The sequence below is a fragment of the Esox lucius genome, chromosome 24, assembly GCF_011004845.1.
Source record: "Esox lucius isolate fEsoLuc1 chromosome 24, fEsoLuc1.pri, whole genome shotgun sequence".
Classification (NCBI taxonomy): Eukaryota; Metazoa; Chordata; class Actinopteri; order Esociformes; family Esocidae; genus Esox; species Esox lucius.
The window spans coordinates 16,884,292-16,901,962 of record NC_047592.1 but is presented as its reverse complement, the minus strand read 5'-3'; the positions used below and the strand labels follow the sequence as shown (position 1 = coordinate 16,901,962).

At 43.0% G+C, this 17,671-nt stretch overlaps 2 protein-coding genes and 1 long non-coding RNA gene across 5 annotated transcripts; 2 read left to right on the top strand and 1 right to left on the bottom strand.

Annotated features, from left to right (window-relative positions):
- Window positions 1-1,035: 1,035 nt before the first annotated feature.
- Window positions 1,036-7,462, bottom strand: nelfa (negative elongation factor complex member A). The gene is made up of 11 exons (XM_013140340.4): window positions 7,118-7,462; window positions 5,462-5,633; window positions 4,873-5,034; window positions 4,372-4,461; window positions 3,820-3,947; window positions 3,423-3,492; window positions 3,214-3,302; window positions 3,016-3,127; window positions 2,252-2,580; window positions 2,013-2,112; window positions 1,036-1,831 (listed from the first exon to the last, which is right to left on the bottom strand). Exons 1-11 carry the CDS (start codon window positions 7,325-7,327, stop codon window positions 1,647-1,649), a joined length of 1,647 nt encoding a protein of 548 aa, XP_012995794.1. The 5' UTR covers window positions 7,328-7,462; the 3' UTR covers window positions 1,036-1,646.
- c24h4orf48 (chromosome 24 C4orf48 homolog) lies at window positions 6,453-10,788 on the top strand. 3 transcript variants are annotated; one of them, XM_020043603.2, is made up of 4 exons: window positions 6,453-6,566; window positions 8,596-8,732; window positions 9,007-9,095; window positions 9,655-10,788. In XM_020043603.2, exons 2-4 carry the CDS (start codon window positions 8,621-8,623, stop codon window positions 9,724-9,726), a joined length of 273 nt encoding a protein of 90 aa, XP_019899162.1. In that variant the 5' UTR covers window positions 6,453-6,566; window positions 8,596-8,620; the 3' UTR covers window positions 9,727-10,788. The 3 variants fall into 3 exon arrangements, with proteins under 3 accessions (XP_019899162.1, XP_019899163.1, XP_010885980.1); XM_020043604.3 differs by lacking the exon at window positions 6,453-6,566 and adding an exon at window positions 7,117-7,226; XM_010887678.5 differs by lacking the exon at window positions 6,453-6,566 and adding an exon at window positions 8,190-8,371.
- Window positions 10,789-10,816: 28 nt separating this feature from the next.
- LOC109615066 lies at window positions 10,817-13,312 on the top strand. Its single transcript, XR_002196094.2, has 2 exons — window positions 10,817-10,865; window positions 10,971-13,312. It is a non-coding gene; the product is annotated as an uncharacterized LOC109615066 (long non-coding RNA).
- The last annotated feature ends 4,359 nt before the right edge of the window (window positions 13,313-17,671 follow it).

Sequence of the window (17,671 nt, the reverse complement as noted above, 5' to 3'; positions counted from 1 at the left end):
TAGAGAGGACCCAGGCTCAGAGGGGTGACCAGTCCTCTTCTGGCTGTGCCGGGTGAGATATTTAAGAGTCCAATTGGAATAATAAATACATTTCTCTGGGCTAAATCCAGAGTCTATTTGATTCTAGACTAGGTCAAAAGTATGACCAGATGGACAAGGACAGGGACAGCAACAGGCCCCCCAAACCAGGTACTCCGCAGGTGTGGACCAGGACCTTATCTCCTCCTAAAATGTAAAACTGGAGGAGACTGAGAAAAGTTAGAAGTGCATTCCTCATAATCCCCCAGCACTATAATATAGCAGCGTAACACCTTGGAACTGAGACTGCACTGGAAGCTGATGGTATTGGCCCAAACAATGTCTAGTGAGCCATTATAGAAGTTTACACTATGAAAATATCACTCACCTTGATAACTCTAACGCAAATTTCCTTTCAGGCAAATGACAGGTATGCAAACCTCCACAAGCACAAAATCAAAAAGTCAGCCTTTAAAAAAAAATATATTTCCATATTTCCCATCTTTGTGCTTGTATTAATAAAGATTATTTTCTAAGGATATCATCTGATTAATCATTTCCTTGGATACTTGACTTGGAATTCAAAGTTCTGAATTTAAATCCAATTGACTCCGACACTGGTGTAAAAGTCCCATTTTACCCCTCTACCAAGTGTGGGACGAGTGGCTTCGGTGTGAAATTTAAATATGTTCAGGGATCAGTCCAGTCATTACTGACCGCTACCCTGGAACATTAGGTTTAACCTTGAGGTTTGCTCAATTTCCCAATTCATTAGTGAGGAAATTGTCAGCACCAGTTTGGTTTATGTAAATACACCACTGATCTTTACCATAAAATAACTTTACCGTCCTTACCATGAGGATCAGGAGGGAAGTGGTTCTGAAGGACTGTTTATCAATGGCATATGAACGTGGTCAATTTATTTTCTTCACTCCTTTTTAAGGATGAAAAAATAAAAAACATTCAGCAGAACTTGTCGGGGAAAAACACTTGACAGTGAAAAAAGAAAACACGTCATCATCCCTCCGTCACATTTTTACTGATGCGTTTTGGGCTCTTTTTTCCTTAAATGACCCTTTTACTTAGACAGAAAGTTGGAAAACAAATGCTGCAAACGTCATTCTTTACATTCTCACAATGAAAAACACAGACATTTGTAATAAGATTGTTTCTCTTTTGACATAGCGACATGCTTGTACCGTTTAATCGTAAAGCAAGTCTTGAGAGGTGTCTTATGAAAAGAAGGTGTAAGGACTCTTCTTTAGCACAAACATTCAGCAATCTGAGGGGACATAAAAACAGGAACCAAAACAACAATCATACAAAAAAGAAAACCTGAAACTAGTCTTGAGGGTCCCTGCCTTTTGGCAATACAGGAACTTTTGAAAATGAGGGACCCAAGCCCTCTTAACCTGCGCCCACATATTCCCCACACAACCACCCCCCACCCCCCCCACCCCAGCCCCTCACACTCTGGATTTGGCCCGTGTGTGTGTGTGAAAACAAGTCCCTGGCCGCCCGATAAGGAAGGTGGCCTGCGTATGTTGTTGCTTGTGTATGTGCAAAAACGTATGTGTTTGTGTTTATACGCGTGTGTGTGTTTGTTTTAGTCCCGACCAGCAGCCACCTCAGGAGGTGTTGGTGATGGGTTTGTACTTCTTGAGGCGGGTCCACTGCCCCGTGGAGTAGTTCATCTCGAACACTGTGTCCACCAGCATGGTGGTGCTGCCGGTGCCGTCCGCTTTGGGCAGGATCTCAGTGTGTTCGCTCAGCTTGATCTGGATGATGTCACCCTGCTCCGGACACGGGTTCTCTGGAGGAGGTAGGAGGGACAGTTAGAGATGTTGGGGGGGGCGGAGAGGTCATAGACTGTTTCGTTTATTAAATCCAAATCCGTTTCGCAAACACGTTACTAACCGTGAACCCGGCGGGAAACAAAGCTAAAACGCTAGGTGACCTTTGTGTGGGGAAATGGGTCAAAAGCTGCACAGTACCTCTCGATCCGGCCATGAACCCCAGGATGAGAGCCTTCTCCGGCCTTGTCACCTTGTTGGCCGTCTTGAACATTTCCTGGGCAGCGTACATCTGGTCTCTCTGTAGAGGAAACCACACAGTTCACAACAGTCATTCCAGTACAATCACAGTTAACATTTAAATTGATTGTAACTTGGGTCAAGCCCGACATATCGGTGCTGTGAAGGCCGAGTCCCGACGGAGCCTTCTTCCGACTGACCGTGAGCGAGAGGTTCTTCTTGGGCTGTGGCTGCTGTGGCGTGGGTGCCTGGGGGGTAGCCGGGGGCTGCGTGGCGGGGGTCTCGGGCTGCGTGGCCGTTGCGGCAGCCTGGGGGCCGTTGCTGCTTGCCGGCGTGCTGGCCGGCGTGCTGGGGGAGGCGGGGGCGGTGGGGCTAGCGGCTGTGTTGCTGGCGTTGTACATGGCCGTCCGCTGTTTGAACTGGCCGGGGAGGGTGATGACCGTGGTGGCCGCTGCGGCGCTGGGCGGGGCCGACTCCTCAGGCTGGCGACCCGACTGCAGGGCGTCACGTCCCGAACCGCCCGCATTCGCTACAGGGACGGGCGGGTGAACGGAGAAAAGAAAAGAGGCCGTTATCGATGAGGTAAAAATTGCCAGGAACTTTTGGAATTTCAGGTTGTCAGTCACATAAAGAAACAAATTCCAAGCGGTTTACTAAAAGGCAAGATGACACTATTTATGTGCTACCCAACATATTGGCAGTGAGGCAGAATGTTCTATCCTCTCCTTGATAAATTGCTGGTTATTTTCTCCCTCCTGCAACTTACCACAACACACAATAGGAAGCACCAGACTTCAAAGACTTTGGAATAATTTAGTGCAGGTAATTTTAGACTTAAATTCTCAACTTCAGTAGAAAATGAAAGAAATTCTTGGCCCAGTGCAGACCATACGGCCACACACACTGTTTCCATTTGAACTGATGTTAGAGCCAACTTTTGAGTGGAGCCATGCAGGTTTCTCACCTGGCTGGGCCTCGGAACTGGGAATGTAGGAAGAGGACGGGACCATACTGGGGGTGGCGGGGAGGTAACTTGTTGACGGCAGGGCGCTCTCGTTGCTCAACGCGCCCAGTTTCTGAACAACAGGAGGAGTAGGTTAAACGTCCGCGCGGACTTAGGAGTGTCAGTCCGTTCCGTGACGACGCCGCTGCTCGCTCCTACCTGTGTTGACACCAGTCCTGCGGCATAGTCAGGTGTGGCGTTCTCCACCACCGCCTCCTCTTTGGCCGCTTTCTCCCCAGCCTCCGTTTCTGTACGAGGGAGGGACAGAGGCAGGAGGGAGGAGAGAGAGAGAGGGTCAGAAGGACGATGAACAACGGTCAAGACTGCAAGATGGACAGATCGCCAACGGGAACAGAAAAAGGCTTTACCCAACGTCTTTCTCCTCCTCTTGGCTTCTCTTCCTGCTCCCACCATGTCAAGCTCAGAGATGTCTAACAACTGGAGATGAGACAAAATCAGTGTCACTCTCGAAACACACGACTTTCAACAGAGCTTTCGGTCTACTTGGAAATAAACCTTTTTTTTTTTTCATGGAATAGTTCACCCAAATCACAAGACCACATTGGTTTTGTTACTGTGTAAGCAGTCTATGGGCAAAGTAAAAGACGTCAACCTTTGGTTTTGTCGGTCCACTGTCCCAAAACAAAACCAGAGGTCTTACTGTGTCGATAGACTGGTTACAGGATAAAGAAACCGGCATGATTGAGTATTTGGGGGTGAAGTGTTCCTTTAAAGGACATGAGGCCAAGGCCTCTCGGACAGTACCTTGACCCCCCTCTCCTTGCGTAGGGGCGTCCGTGCTGGGGCGATGGGTGTGCGGTTGCTGGGGGGGCTGAACATACTGGGGGTGGTGGGGCTGCGGAACGGGGCTTTGGGGATCCCCTTGAGAGGTGCTGGCAAAGAAAAACCCATATGATATCCGAGCAACCAATCAGACATCAATGGGCGTGCAAGGCTTTTTGTGCGTGTTCGTGTGTCACGCACATTTCACCAAGTGTTGAAATGAATTGTTCACAAAAAGTACATCAACGTGGCGTCGATGAAAAGTGATATAGCGTAATAGTGGGAAATAGTTTGCTAATGTTTAACCGATCACATTTTATAGGCCATGCCTGCCTACTCACTGCAGCATTATGTCCTGCTCTCATTTTCCCTTCACTGCTCTTCCTCTCCCTTTGAGCTACTTGTCACATGCAGGTGAAGTGTGCCACAACGTCACATTACGATTTAATACTTTTCCTGAACCTTTTCAGGCCTTAGAAATACATGTGACCGATTCAATGATTTTGAACACTCTAGTGTGTGTTGTAAACTCACTGGTGGTGTCAATCTTCTTGACCAGGCCTCTTCCTTTGGCATGGAATGGCACTCCGGCAGTCTTTTTCAGCTGTTGAGCCGTCTCTGTGGCTGAAACAGAACAGGACTGTGTGTCACGGGGCTTATATCATTAGTGCACACTGAAGCAAACATGTTACAATGGATAACATTTTCTACACACGTCTTTTTATTTCCCGAAAATAGGTTTTCTTGAGTGGAGCTGACTTAAAAAGGAGATGATAATCTCAATGTGAAATCTCCAGTTAAATTAATAGGGGGGGGGGGGGCTGAATGGATTTGGATAATTTACGATTGGAAATGTCCTCCTCCTAGGCAGATAAATCATAATGAGATTACAGTAAAAGCTGGGGACTAACTCCTTGAACAGCACTCCTGGAAGCTTGATACATTTGGCCCAATATGAGGACAATGAGTAGAGGAGTTGAGGAGGCCTCTTGACAATGCCTAGGCAGGCATGAGGAGGGAAAGGTCTCAGCTTACATTTCTGCAGTAGCTCTGCCCTGAGGGTGGCACTCTTGGGCTTCCTCTTGAGTTGGAAGTGTTTGACGGGGGGCGTGAGTGGACCCACCAGGGTGGTGAGGGCACTTTTGTTCAGGTACTGGCACTCCAGAGGCAGCATGGCCGAAGCCTCACACTCGCTCACTGCAGGGGGAGACCAATGAATAAAATGCCTTGATAAAATCACTTTGTGAGCAGTTGACAATGTTTTCACAGAAACTCCAGCTAGAACCCAAAAAGCTTGTCAACCAAGAAGTGTGATGGAGACAGACAGGCAGATGTAACAAACAACGACTTGTCCCAATACATGCTTACATTAATATACATTAAATGTACAAAACGACAAGTCCATTAAAACAACCGGATTAAGAGCCATGGCACAGGTGGTCTCATCCACTTTCTAGAACAGCAATCACAAATAGGTTAAAACTAACATTTCAACTCGATACTGTTTACATAACTATAGGCAATCCACTGGCAAAGCCCAAACCGTTATCTCCAATGACCCCTGCAACGCAGGTGACCCTTGATCTCTGGCCCCCTGACCTCTAGCCGGTGGCAACAAACTCACCTTTCTCCCGGAGCTCCCCCAAGATGTCCTGTACGTTAGGGTTCTGCTCCTCCAGGTCGAGGTTGAGGGAGCCCGTTTCTGGGAAGGACTTGAGGATGTCCGCCACCATCAGGACCCAGGGCTCGGAGTCCACCGTGGCAAGCTGGATGATCTCTGAGAGGGCCTCCTTCATCTGCAGGATGGGGTGATTGTGGACGTTATTAGATTCCTAACATCACTGTTCTTGTGGAATGGTCTTTAGTGTTCACATGTGCAGTTCACAGTAGGACTGAAGCAATTCATGCTTCAGTAGAGCAAAATGTAACGATCTCCATAGAACCTGGAGTGTAGGGGCACATGGGGGAGATGGATGCAGGTAGGGGTTAAAGTAGAATGGAAGAAACCTAATCCAGGTGTGCCAAGCTGGTAGAGGCATACCCATGATGACTGAAATCTGTGATCGCTGCCAAAGGTGCTTCAACCAAGTACTGAATAAAGGGTCAGAATACTGATGTACATGATATATTTCTGTTTTCGATAAATTCACACAAATTTCTAGAAATGTGTTTTTCACTTTGACATTGTACTGTGTTAATGGCAAAAGGAAATTTAACCCCATAGTTTCCCAGTCACAGATTAATCTTAGTCCTGGACTGAAAATCAAGATTAATGGAAAATCTCCATGGGAATATATTTTTGTTCATAGACTAGGTTTAATTTATGCCTCTGTGATTATTAAGAACTGTGGACTAACATCATTGATAATATAACAGAGTATGCGGTTTCTATCATTTTCATACACTTTAAATGTACATTAATTGTGTACCCAATTAAGTACCCAATTCAATCAAACAAAACAATGTCTTCACACTGTATGGAGTGCAATTGGCTTACAACCTCTAAGAGCAGAACTAACATAGTTTAATATTTAGTTTGGTTACCAGTCGATATAAAACAGCAAAATTTACTGTCCCCAAGTTTGGAGCTGTGACCTACTACTGTAGCACGTTGGTTACGCCCTCCAAAATGGCACAAACGGGCAGGCAAGCGAAACCACCTGGACTAACAAAGCTCCGACAACTTCATCATGATTCTCAGAAAAATCTAACTACAAACAGGTTAAATGGTAAATTTTAGTGTTAGCAAAGGTTTGTTAAATAACTTGGTGTTTGTAAAAGCAAAGCATGTGCGTTAGGTAAACAAATCACAAGACGATCACTAAATAATTAGCCTAGCCAAATGGTATCTTAGTTCTACCTCCTGGCTGGCGTTGACACTTCCAATTTGTTAATCAAGAAACCAATCGATGCTGGGCTCCTTGCCACATAATACTGTACTGTACCAGTAGTACAGAAGAAAACACGGTATAACGATGTTGACTGTCTACAGTCCATAACTATGCGGGTAGGTAGCTAGTTAACGTTTGCTAGGTAAATAAGTGTACAGTTTAACGATAATACTAATCGGATTAGCTTGTAAACACAGTGCCCGTTAATATTGCAAAACTATACCGGCAGAACTTCCCGTTCACGAAACATTAGCTAAGGACTGTCAAGGTTGCTTGCCGCAGAAACCCATCTCAACGAGCTAACGTTAGCTAGTTGCTAACGAGATAGGAAGCTAGCGCCAGTGCTCCGTCAGTTATAGCAAGTGGCATAGAGTGCAGTCAGTACCCACCTCATCAACAGTCCGCCTTGGAAGATGCAGCATCCCAAGCAAAAGTTTTAGCTTGACCGGAGGCGACAAACTCGAAAAACACAGCCTTATATTGTCAATAACTGAAACGGTAAGGAGTGAAGCAATACTAGAAGGCGCCCAAAGTTCGTCCGTTGATCCTAGTTTATTATGGAGCCACAGGCCGGTGTCGCTATCCTTCATCGACGCCATCTTGGAAAAAGAAGTGTTTTGAGTTCGGGCATTTTAACAGGCTACCTAAGAAAACAGAACGGCTAGGACCCCCACATGTTCATTTCGGGGGAGATCAGAGGAACTCACCTTTCTCTCATTTCTCAACTTCAGTAGATTTATATTACCTATGGTTTATTCCATGAAGATAATGATTTGAATGTCCATTTTAATATTTGACTTGTATTAGCCGCATTTGTATACACTAATGACAATGTATTTTATTTTGTCAATTTTTGAGAGATTTATATTTTTGTTGAATAACTAAGATTGTTTAAATATATTTATGTCCTTAAACGTATTGCTGCCTTGAATGCATACAACCTGAGATGACCTCTGTGATATGTTATAAAATCTGTTTTTTCTTTAGATATATATATTTTTTCATTTTGTTCTACATTAATTGTTTGGCTGTTGTGTAAAGCTTTAATTGTGAGTCTTGGATCTAGTCAAAAAGTCTGTTGGGGAAAAAAGTAAAAATACAAACCTCTTACATATAGCAATTTTTTTCAAGGGCATTCTGTAAATCCTTACTTTAATGGAATCTTGAGATACAGCTTTGCGTCTGTTTAGCTAATTCATTTTGTTATCTTTACTTACTTAACTTTTTTTTAACGCCAGAGGGGGATGAAACTGTAAAAAAAAAATATATATATATATATATATTCAAGCCGTTTTCTTGATATTTGCCTGGGGAATGCTTGACATCAGTTAGCAGGCATATTATGTAGAGACACCCAATTTCTGTCTCAAACCATTTCCGTAAAAGGTTGTGCAAACAAGACATGCAACAAAAAATCCCAAAAAAGGAACGATTATTATTTTTTTTTTATTTGGAATAAAATAGGCCTAACTACATTTACAGCGTTTGGACAGGGACTATCTAATCCACTCGCCTACTTCACTAACGGTTTCATAGGCATGCGCACTCTGCCTTTGACATCATTCAACAGAATCGTTTAGAGGTGATCGTCTGTTCTAATTTCGACTACATTTATTTTAATTTCGTTTAAATCACCGCACACAGTAAGTACGCCTAAATGTTGGTCATACAATTCTTGGAGTTATGTCCGACCGTCTTCTCTATAACAATAGCTTGGTCCATTAAAACAACAGATATCCTCTCCGCTGCTTGAGATTTAATTATGGACGCTTGTTGTGTTGCCTTATTTAACCTATCAGACGTACCATATAAATGCTTTCTTTATATAAATAAATGATATGTGCTAAATAATATTATGGTATTCCAGATCTTTTCAGGGACCGAGCATCATTATGGCATCGAGCGGCTATTTGCAAGCGGTGATGTTGTTGTTAGCGGTGCAGCTGGTATGTGTTCGGCCAAGTGATGCAGAACAGGAGACAGGGACGGTAATTCCTGCCGAAAGTAAGTGGTTTTATTGTATTTGTTGTATTTACAGTTATACAAAATGAGAAGCATACTGCAGTGCATAGTGTGCACAGCGAGAAATAAAAACATGTCGACCAATTCATTAGACATAAAATAAAATTATCTAATAATATGTACTAGCTGAGAACAGCCACTGATTCAAATCAGAAGTGATTTTTTTTATGCACTTCCTAAAATATCGTTTTTGTTTTCACAAACATATCAAATCGGAATAAATGAAGTTTTTGCAATTTGTCTTACTGTCTTGTAGGTCGTCCTTGTGTGGACTGTCATGCATTTGAATTCATGCAGAGGGCACTGCAAGACCTCAAGAAGACGGCTTTCAACCTGGATGCCAGGGTAACTATTCCTTTTATATTCACTTTAACTTTCTGTAACATTGTCATATTCTTGTACATACAGTGTAATAACAGTTGCATTTAATCAGTGTTTTACTGAGTGCTCGAAGTGGGCTTAAAGATTTGAATTCGAGGGGGCACCTACCTCATGTCAAAATCTTTAAGTGAAGGTGGAGAGAAATTACTTTTACTGTTTGATAGTTAATTTCCTTAAATGCTACCGATTTTGCAATGGTGACTAGAGAGAAGGTAGCAGTTTTAAATACATTTTTATGCAATTGTACACACATTTCTGTGAAGCAGGGAGAAAATGCCTATAGGCGCTACACTGTAGGTGTCTGGCTATTCTCCCTAAATGGTTGGCTGACCCTGAGCACCCATTTCATTTAAATTCAAGCATTGGTTATGGCTGGGATAGTACTGTAGGCCTACGCTGTTGCGTCATGTACCCTGGCCTCTAACTACATTTAAAGGTCCTCTCTAGGCCTTAGCTTAGCTTAGAGAGTTAGAAACTCGTAATTAGTGTTGCATTCCTAACATTGCTTTTCCCCCCCACCTAGACTGAGACCCTGGTGTTGAGGGCAGAGAGACGAGCTCTCTGTGACTGTATGCCAACTAACACCCTACGTTGAGTCAGGTTGTGATATGCCCCTGAGCATACCGACCAAGCCCACGCACACAATGGCCCGACACTCACTTTTATCCATGGCAAACATTGCTGGATTAGATATGTTACTCTGAGCCTCCTCCTGTAGAGAATTGTGAAACTTTTGTTTAGTAATTTGTACAACTGACGCTTTCTTTTATTTGCTTGCATATCCAAAGTGGCATTGCAGTGGTTTAATTAGGTTCAATTTAGTTTTTTGGATGAGTTTAGATAAACCAGCAGTGTGTTACCATGTCATTTCGAAAAATTTACATGCAAGTGTCTAAGAACACGTCTTGTGTTTTACATGAGGTTTTTAAAACATATCTGGATCAAGGTGTGAGAAAACATACACACCTGTGACATTAAAAAGAAAACACAGTTTCTATTTGGATGTTAATTTGCACTGAAGCGTAGTAGTTCTGTATGTATATTTGAACGACAGATGTCTCTAGAAATGCAAGGCAAACGGTAACCAATAAAAATAGCTGGTAATTCATTATAACAAAACCCATATCATTTTAAGAAAGTGTCTTGTGCAGTTTGCAACTCCAGGCCTTGTGAATAAGTGTACTTTTTAGAGGTCTCTATGCGGGACCAGGTATCACACACTGCTGCATGAATATGAATGTAGAACCACACAAATGTAAAGAAGTTGTTCATGGCACTCCGTTGGTTGAATCATGACTACACAATTGGCTACATTTAGCAATATGTTGTATTATTATTATGTCTAGGTCAGATGTATACAGATAAGAGCTGGATGATGTGGTAGTCAAGAGACTTTAGACAAATAGTCACATCACACTTTAATAGGATGGTAAAACCTGACAATGATATTAATTCAAGAGATGTCCTTCGGAGAAGGAACCTTTGTAAAAATATTCTGTGTTCTTGTCATTACTTTTCATTTGTTACTGAACAATTGGTTTTGTTAATCATATGCACAGAGTACGCAAGGCAAACTACAAAATTACATTCCTACTGTTAATAAGCTGCTTTTAGTAATGTCTTGTTTTATTTGGTATTAAAGTTATTATACCTTTAATCACTGATGTGTGCCTTTCTCATTTATAGTGAAAATGACATCCCCGAAAGACACTAGACCGTCTTCTCAGAACCTAAGTAAGAAACAAGAGTGCTATGTAGAGATCCTAGAGGATTTAGTTAGTACAAAAAAAAAAATCTGCCTCTCTTAATAAACGCCTTTCACCTGTGTAATCCTCTCAGATCACCACAGCTGTGTAGGGTGTTGTGTTCAGGGATCGATCTGCATCGGGCCACGGTTTCCAGTGGTAACAATACAGGCTCAGTATTTCAATGTGACAAGCAACCTCAGCAGTAACATAACACTTGTCGTGTGTGTGTGTGTGTGATTTGGGTGTGTGTAATGTAAGCGTGTGTCTACGTGTATTTGTGCTTGTATGTGCCCAGCTGTAATGTGTGGGTGTGTGTGTGTCAATGTCCACAGGTTTTTCATACATACACTGTGAAAGCCTCCTCAATCATTTAGTTGCTGAGGCACGTTAATGATGGCTGCATCCCTAGTGGCTCCCTATGTAAATTGTATTATAAAATAATATTGACCGTAGACTCTAATCCAAAGTAGCACACTTGTAATGGGCCAATCTTATGATAACAAAAATTAACATGCAACGTATTCTACTTCTCCTTTCTGTAATGTTCATGATTATATGCATAAAAAGCATAGGCAAGGCTGGTTGGGCATGTCTATGCCGAAGGTTGTTTTCCTGTTGCAACTGGAATTAAACCAGATAGAGCTTCATCAACAACCGATTCACCTGGAAATTCCCTTCAGTCCACTCTACAGGAAAAGGTTGACATTTAGGAGATAAAAAGGGATGTATTTCTCCCCTGAAGGTAATATGTTCCGTTCTTCAGGAAACGTCATGTAGCAGTTGCCTCAACTGCTATTAGGCTAAACAAGCAGTTCAGACTGAGGCCACTCTCTCTGAGTCTGTGTGTGTGTGTGTGTGTGTGTGTGTGTGTGTGTGTGTGTGTCTATCTTGCTATGAACTGGAGACTATTACTATGAGACGAGGATCCGTCAGTCGTGATGGTACATGCTTAATGAAGTCATGTCTTGGTGAATACATAGAAGGATTCCAGAAGGATACTTGGTACATAATTAGATTCTAACGAGAGACACAGATTATTAAGTAATATAATGATTAATTAGAATTAAGAAAAAAAGCATTTTATTCTGAATCGCGTAGCTTTGCCCGTCTCTTCGACGTCCGAACAGACTGCTCTACTTGGAACGGTACCCCTGGAGTTATCAATGAAGTGAGGATTAAAAGTGACGGTTGTCTGAGATCACACAGCCACAGTCCTTCTCAGTGGACATTTTGTTCTGTTGGGGAGCTGGTTCAGTCCACTCCATTTACAGAATGCAGCAATAACCAGCCTGGTCCTTCATCTGTAAGTGCACTTTTGGTCCATATTGGTATGTGTCAACATGGCAGAAAGCATACAGAGATCAAGCACAGGTCAAAATTAGCCTAATTCTCACCCCGATTAGGTAGAAATGCTTTAGTGTGTACTTGGCTGTTAACGGAGCCCTGACCTCATACGCTCACACCCTTCATTTATTTATAATGCGGATTACAGCAAGTAGAGAGAGGCTGTTTGCGATACCACCTCCGTCCACATGGAGGAGCCCTAACTCAGTGCAGGGCACTTGGCACAGCTACTGTATGTCGCATTGATGCACCATCTTCCCTATAGACTTCAAAGCTGGGCTCCTGTCTGCAGAGCAAGCAGGTTTGGATAATAAATAGATCCAGAAGCAGTTTGCACAAAATCAGGGATGTTACACACTTGCAATGACGTCGCAACCCAGGACTACACCCCTGGCACCCCCTGGTCAAGAGTCACCATCCACCCAGGCTAAAGAAACCTCTCATCACCATCCACCCAGGCTAAAGAAACCTCTCATCACCATCCACCCAGGCTAAAGAAACCTCTCATCACCATCCACCCAGGCTAAAGAAACCTCTCATCACCATCCACCCAGGCTAAAGAAACCTCTCATCACCATCCACCCAGGCTAAAGAAACCTCTCATCACCATCCACCCAGGCTAAAGAAACCTCTCATCACCATCCACCCAGGCTAAAGAAACCTCTCATCACCATCCACCCAGGCTAAAGAAACCTCTCATCACCATCCATCCAGGCCAAAGAAATGCCTTATCACGGTCCATCCAGGCTAAAGAAACCAGTCAAGCCATTCTCATGTCTTAATTGTCACAGAACACCCATTTCGGGCTTTGTTTAACCTTGAGTTCGATGTCAACCCCCCCACTCTTTCCCTCATCCCCGTCCACGAACTTTAAACTAAGCCCTATTAAAACTTTGCTCTAAGCCTTAATAAGTGTTTGGTTCCTTGGAAGAGTTTTGTAAATGGCTATAATAGAACATTTGGGACTTTGTTCATAGGGCTTATGAAATGATAGGCAGACACGTGGAGTGGTTTGGAATACAGAGAGGTTTCATAGGCCCATATGTTGCAGTAAAAGGAGATTCAATAAAATATCATTTTTAGAAGGTCTTAGGAAATCTCTGGAGTCATTGACTAGAGCTTGCCAATCATTGGTTTAGAGACCCAGTATGTGGAGTGTTTGTGTCAGAGAAGGTGAAAAAAGCAGACAGTCAGAAATGGTGTGATGGGATTATGAGGGAAATCTGTGTTTGTACATTATTCGTTTTTTACTTTTTGGCATAACAGCAATGGAGGTAGTCGGGGTCCTGATTTGTTATTGTCATCACTGCAGATTACCCCTTTAATGGGGGATCACATCCTCACGGATGCGATGCCTGAGAATCAGGCTGACTTTCTGCTGAATCACTCAAACAGATCCTGAAAGCCGTGCAGAGCAGCCTCCTGTCTCTGAGGCTGTGTTCCCAGTGGCACCCTATTCCGTTTCAAGTGCACTCCATGTGGCTTTGTTCAAAGGTAGTGCACTCTATGAAGGACCGAGGTGTCATTTGGCACAAGCCCTAAGATACTGTTTTGTCAATATCCCCCTTTTATCTGTTACTGAGAAACCCCACTAAACACTTTTAACAGTCTAAAGTGTTGAAGTGTTCCCTACAGTAAGTTCAGAAAGTCAGCGCTTACACACTCTCTCTCACACACACACACACCAAGTGTTTAACCATGGAATGGATTGCCAGCCTTACATAACACCTCGGTACACATTTCCATTACCCATCCACAAACAAGCATTATGCCAACTAAACCAGAACATAGTAACTAAGCAAATTTAGTATTTGCTGGAGACAGTGATTTGTTTGAGACCATATTGTGTGAACAGGATAAAACAAAGGTAATTGAAAGCAATTGCTTTTCCTTGCCTAACTCTAAACTAAAATGAAGATGAAAAGGCACGTTTTGTTTGCTGAATCTGACTTTGTTGCGATCAAATCTAATGGACTTCTGTACCGCTATGTCATCAGTAAGTGTCAGTTAAGCCACTGGTAGGGAGGACAGGCTTTTATTAACGGCTGTAAAGGAATGTATGGAATGGTATCAAACACATTCTATTCACTCCAATCCTGCTATTATCACGAGCATCCTCCACTCAGCAGACCCCCTGGGATGTACAGAATCTACACTACGGACCACTCCCAGACAAAGAGACCCAGGCCTTTATGAGAAACCTGCTTCCCAAAAAATGACCATGGAACCACTTAAGTTTCTGGTCTGTAAAGGATTTAAATGTACATCATTTAAAATGTTCCTCTGGAGTGGGAACCCTAGTTTGTATACTGTGTACTCTGACATGTCATCTGTACCGACAATACATTAAAGACAAGGACAAGGACAAGTGATGACATTAATTCATAACTGTCTTTTTGCCCCCCCACAAGCTTGCACACACACACACTCAAACACACTACTGTAAATCTGAAGTGGTTCCACAGACGGTGTTAAAAAGATTCCCAGCCGATTGAACATAAAGAATCTGTCAAGGTTCACATTGTGACGTGATTACCACCACGTGCAGATCTTGATCCTGGTGTTTTTCCTGATCCCTTTTCTAAATTATTATTCAGACAAATTATGTCTGGTTGAATGCAGTGCGACGATTTTCCAGGTAGTGTGAAGATGACCATCCACCCAACAGCCACAAAGTCATAATTGGGTGTACATACATGAAAAAGGATGTGCTTTTCTTTGGCCTAGTTTCATTTTCTCAAGTAGGAGACTTTGCTTTCTCCCTTTCACAATGGAAATGTAATCAAAATGTAATCATTGTTGCGAAGGCCAATCTGCAGATGACTTGCCTTCCAGATTGATACGGGCCACACCCATTTTTGGCAACTTTTCCCCACTTCCAAACCACAAAGACTTAGTTTTCTTCCCTGCACATTAGTATTAAATAGTTTATTTTGATTCTGTGGCTGGCTTTCCTGGTCCTACATTTAGTGTGTGAAAGCATATGTGCCTGTATTATTATTATCAATAACATATAAGTAGTATTTTGTTATGTTTTTTTTAAAAAGACTGGCTGGTTCCTGAGTAGACAGTTTAGCCTATTTATCCTAATACTACCTATTATACTTATTAATTCATTCACAATAATGTCATTTGTCCCTGATTTATCTCCCTCATAGATGACCACAAACTGATACAAAAAACTGGCCTTCTCTCTTCTCCTGAATAGATCTAAATATGCTAGTCTGCCGTCCAGCACTTAAGAGATGCCACTGATGTTTGCAGCTGGCTCTAGTTTTTACCCAAGATGCTCTGCAAATGGAGCCAAAATGGCTGCGTCGTTCCCACAAGTTGGCGGTAGCAGTGTGGCTGCATACTTGGGCTGCCACCATGAATAAATTAAATGCATGATATTACATGAAATATGCATGTATATTTTTGCAGGGCTTCTATGAATTAGTCATTAGAGGCCGATTGAATAAAGTCCTGGCCAGCCACAATAAAATATTAACTGGATGAAGATACACAAGGCTGGAGGAAGAAGGGCTGACGGGTGGGAAGTGAACATTTCAATGAATGGTTCATACCTTATTTATTCTGTTCATAAGACAAATAAAACTAGAAACTTAAGAGTGATGGATGGATTGATGGATAGTGTGTGGGTGCAGATGGATGGCGATAAAAAGATGGAGGCATAGAGCGAAAGAGATTAGGCTGGGGAGAGAAAATTACTTACTTTGGAAGTTCTGCAGAGAGGGTACAATCTCCATTTGACTGCTGTTATCCAGCCCCATCCGTCAGGTTTATAGTGAAACAATTGATGGGCCAGGTGGCAGTTTGTTTGGAAGTACAGATTGAGTATTGTTGGCTTTAAAGGTGTGAATGAGAGCAGCAGAATAAACTTTTATAGCACTGCTTGGAGTCCACCTGTGGCACATTCTATTGATTGGACATGATTTAGAAAGGTACACATGTATATGAAAGGTCCCACACTTCACTGTGCATGTCAGAGCAAAAGCCAAGCCATGAAGTCCAAAAAACTCTCCATAGAGCTCAGAGATAAGACTGTGTCGAGGCAAAGAACAGAGTAAAGAAAAATTGCTAAGTTCTCTGGGGCACATTGGGTTTCATCATTGAAGTGAAATGGAAGAAATATGGAATCATCAAGACTCTTCTTAGAGCAGGCTTTAGAGTTTCTCTGCAGAGGTGAAAGAAGCTGCCAGAAGGACAACCATTCCGTCTGCTGCACTCCATCAAGCAAGCCTTTATAATAGTGGCTAAACAGAGTAAAAGGCATATAACATGCCAAGGACTGAGCATGTTGTTTTGAGGAAAAAGTTTATCTGTACTGATGATAAATATTAGGCATGAAAGCCAAGCTCAATTCCTGGCAAAAACAATTCATCACTAATACCATCCCTATGGTGGAGTATGGTGGGAGCATCATGCTATGGGGTTGCTTCTCAGTGTGACCTGAAGATAGAAGCACTTCATAGATGCTCCCTATCCAACTTGACAGAGTTTGAGAGGATCTGCAAGGAAGAATAGGAGAAACTGCCCAAATCCAGGGCTGGTAGAGCATACTTAAGAAGACTCAAAGCTGTTATTGCTCCCCAAGCTTCTTCAAAGTACTGAACAAAGGGTCTGAATAAGTACGTACATGAAATTCCAGTTTTATTTATTTTTTTAGAAATAAGCGCACTTTTGTTACTTTGCCATTATCAGGTATTGTGTGTAGATTGATGACAAAAAAAGATGTATCATTTATAAATTGAGTCTATAATACAGGAATATGAGAAAAAAGTAAAGGAGTCTTAAAACTGTAAAGCCATTTTTTCCCATTTTTATTTCTTCCCAATGCTTTTTCGACACTGCTGATCTAACCAGGAAGTGAAGTGAGGCAACCTGTGTGTGGGCACCCCTACTCCCCTGACAACCTCTAACCAGGAAGTGAAGTGAGGCAACCTGTGTGTGGGCACCCCTACTCCCCTGACATCCTCTAACCAGGAAGTGAAGTGAGGCAACCTGTGTGTGGGCACCCCTACTCCCCTGACAACCTCTAACCAGGAAGTGAAGTGAGACAACCTGTGTGTGGGCACCCCTACTCCCCTGACAACCTCTAACCAGGAAGTGAAGTGAGGCAACCTGTGTGTAGGCACCCCTACTCCCCTGACAACCTCTAACCAGGAAGTGAAGTGAGACAACCTGTGTGTGGGCACCCCTACTCCCCTGACAACCTCTAACCAGGAAGTGAAGTGAGACAACCTGTGTGTGGGCACCCCTACTCCCCTGACAACCTCTAACCAGGAAGTGAAGTGAGGCAACCTGTGTGTGGGCACCCCTACTCCCCTGACAACCTCTGTCAGGGGAACTGGAGTTACCCTCCGATAAGGGTGGAATGGCAAAGACATCAGAGGTGGCAGAACAAAGGAGACGGGTTGGGATGTAAGGTAGGGTTTCAGCATAGCC

Bases quoted from the DNA above. Each gene is read 5' to 3' on its own strand.
- nelfa (XM_013140340.4), bottom strand. From the start codon at position 7,327: ATGGCGTCGATGAAGGATAGCGACACCGGCCTGTGGCTCCATAATAAA. The intron at 5,634-7,117 runs GTGGGTACTGAC...CCCATCCTGCAG, and splicing joins CAAGGCGGACTGTTGATGAG to ATGAAGGAGGCCCTCTCAGA. The intron at 2,113-2,251 runs GTCAGTCGGAAG...TTTCCTCTACAG, and splicing joins AGAAGAACCTCTCGCTCACG to AGAGACCAGATGTACGCTGC.
- c24h4orf48 (XM_020043603.2), top strand. From the start codon at position 8,621: ATGGCATCGAGCGGCTATTTGCAAGCGGTGATGTTGTTGTTAGCGGTG. The intron at 8,733-9,006 runs GTAAGTGGTTTT...ACTGTCTTGTAG, and splicing joins GACGGTAATTCCTGCCGAAA to GTCGTCCTTGTGTGGACTGT. The intron at 9,096-9,654 runs GTAACTATTCCT...CCCCCCACCTAG, and splicing joins CTTTCAACCTGGATGCCAGG to ACTGAGACCCTGGTGTTGAG.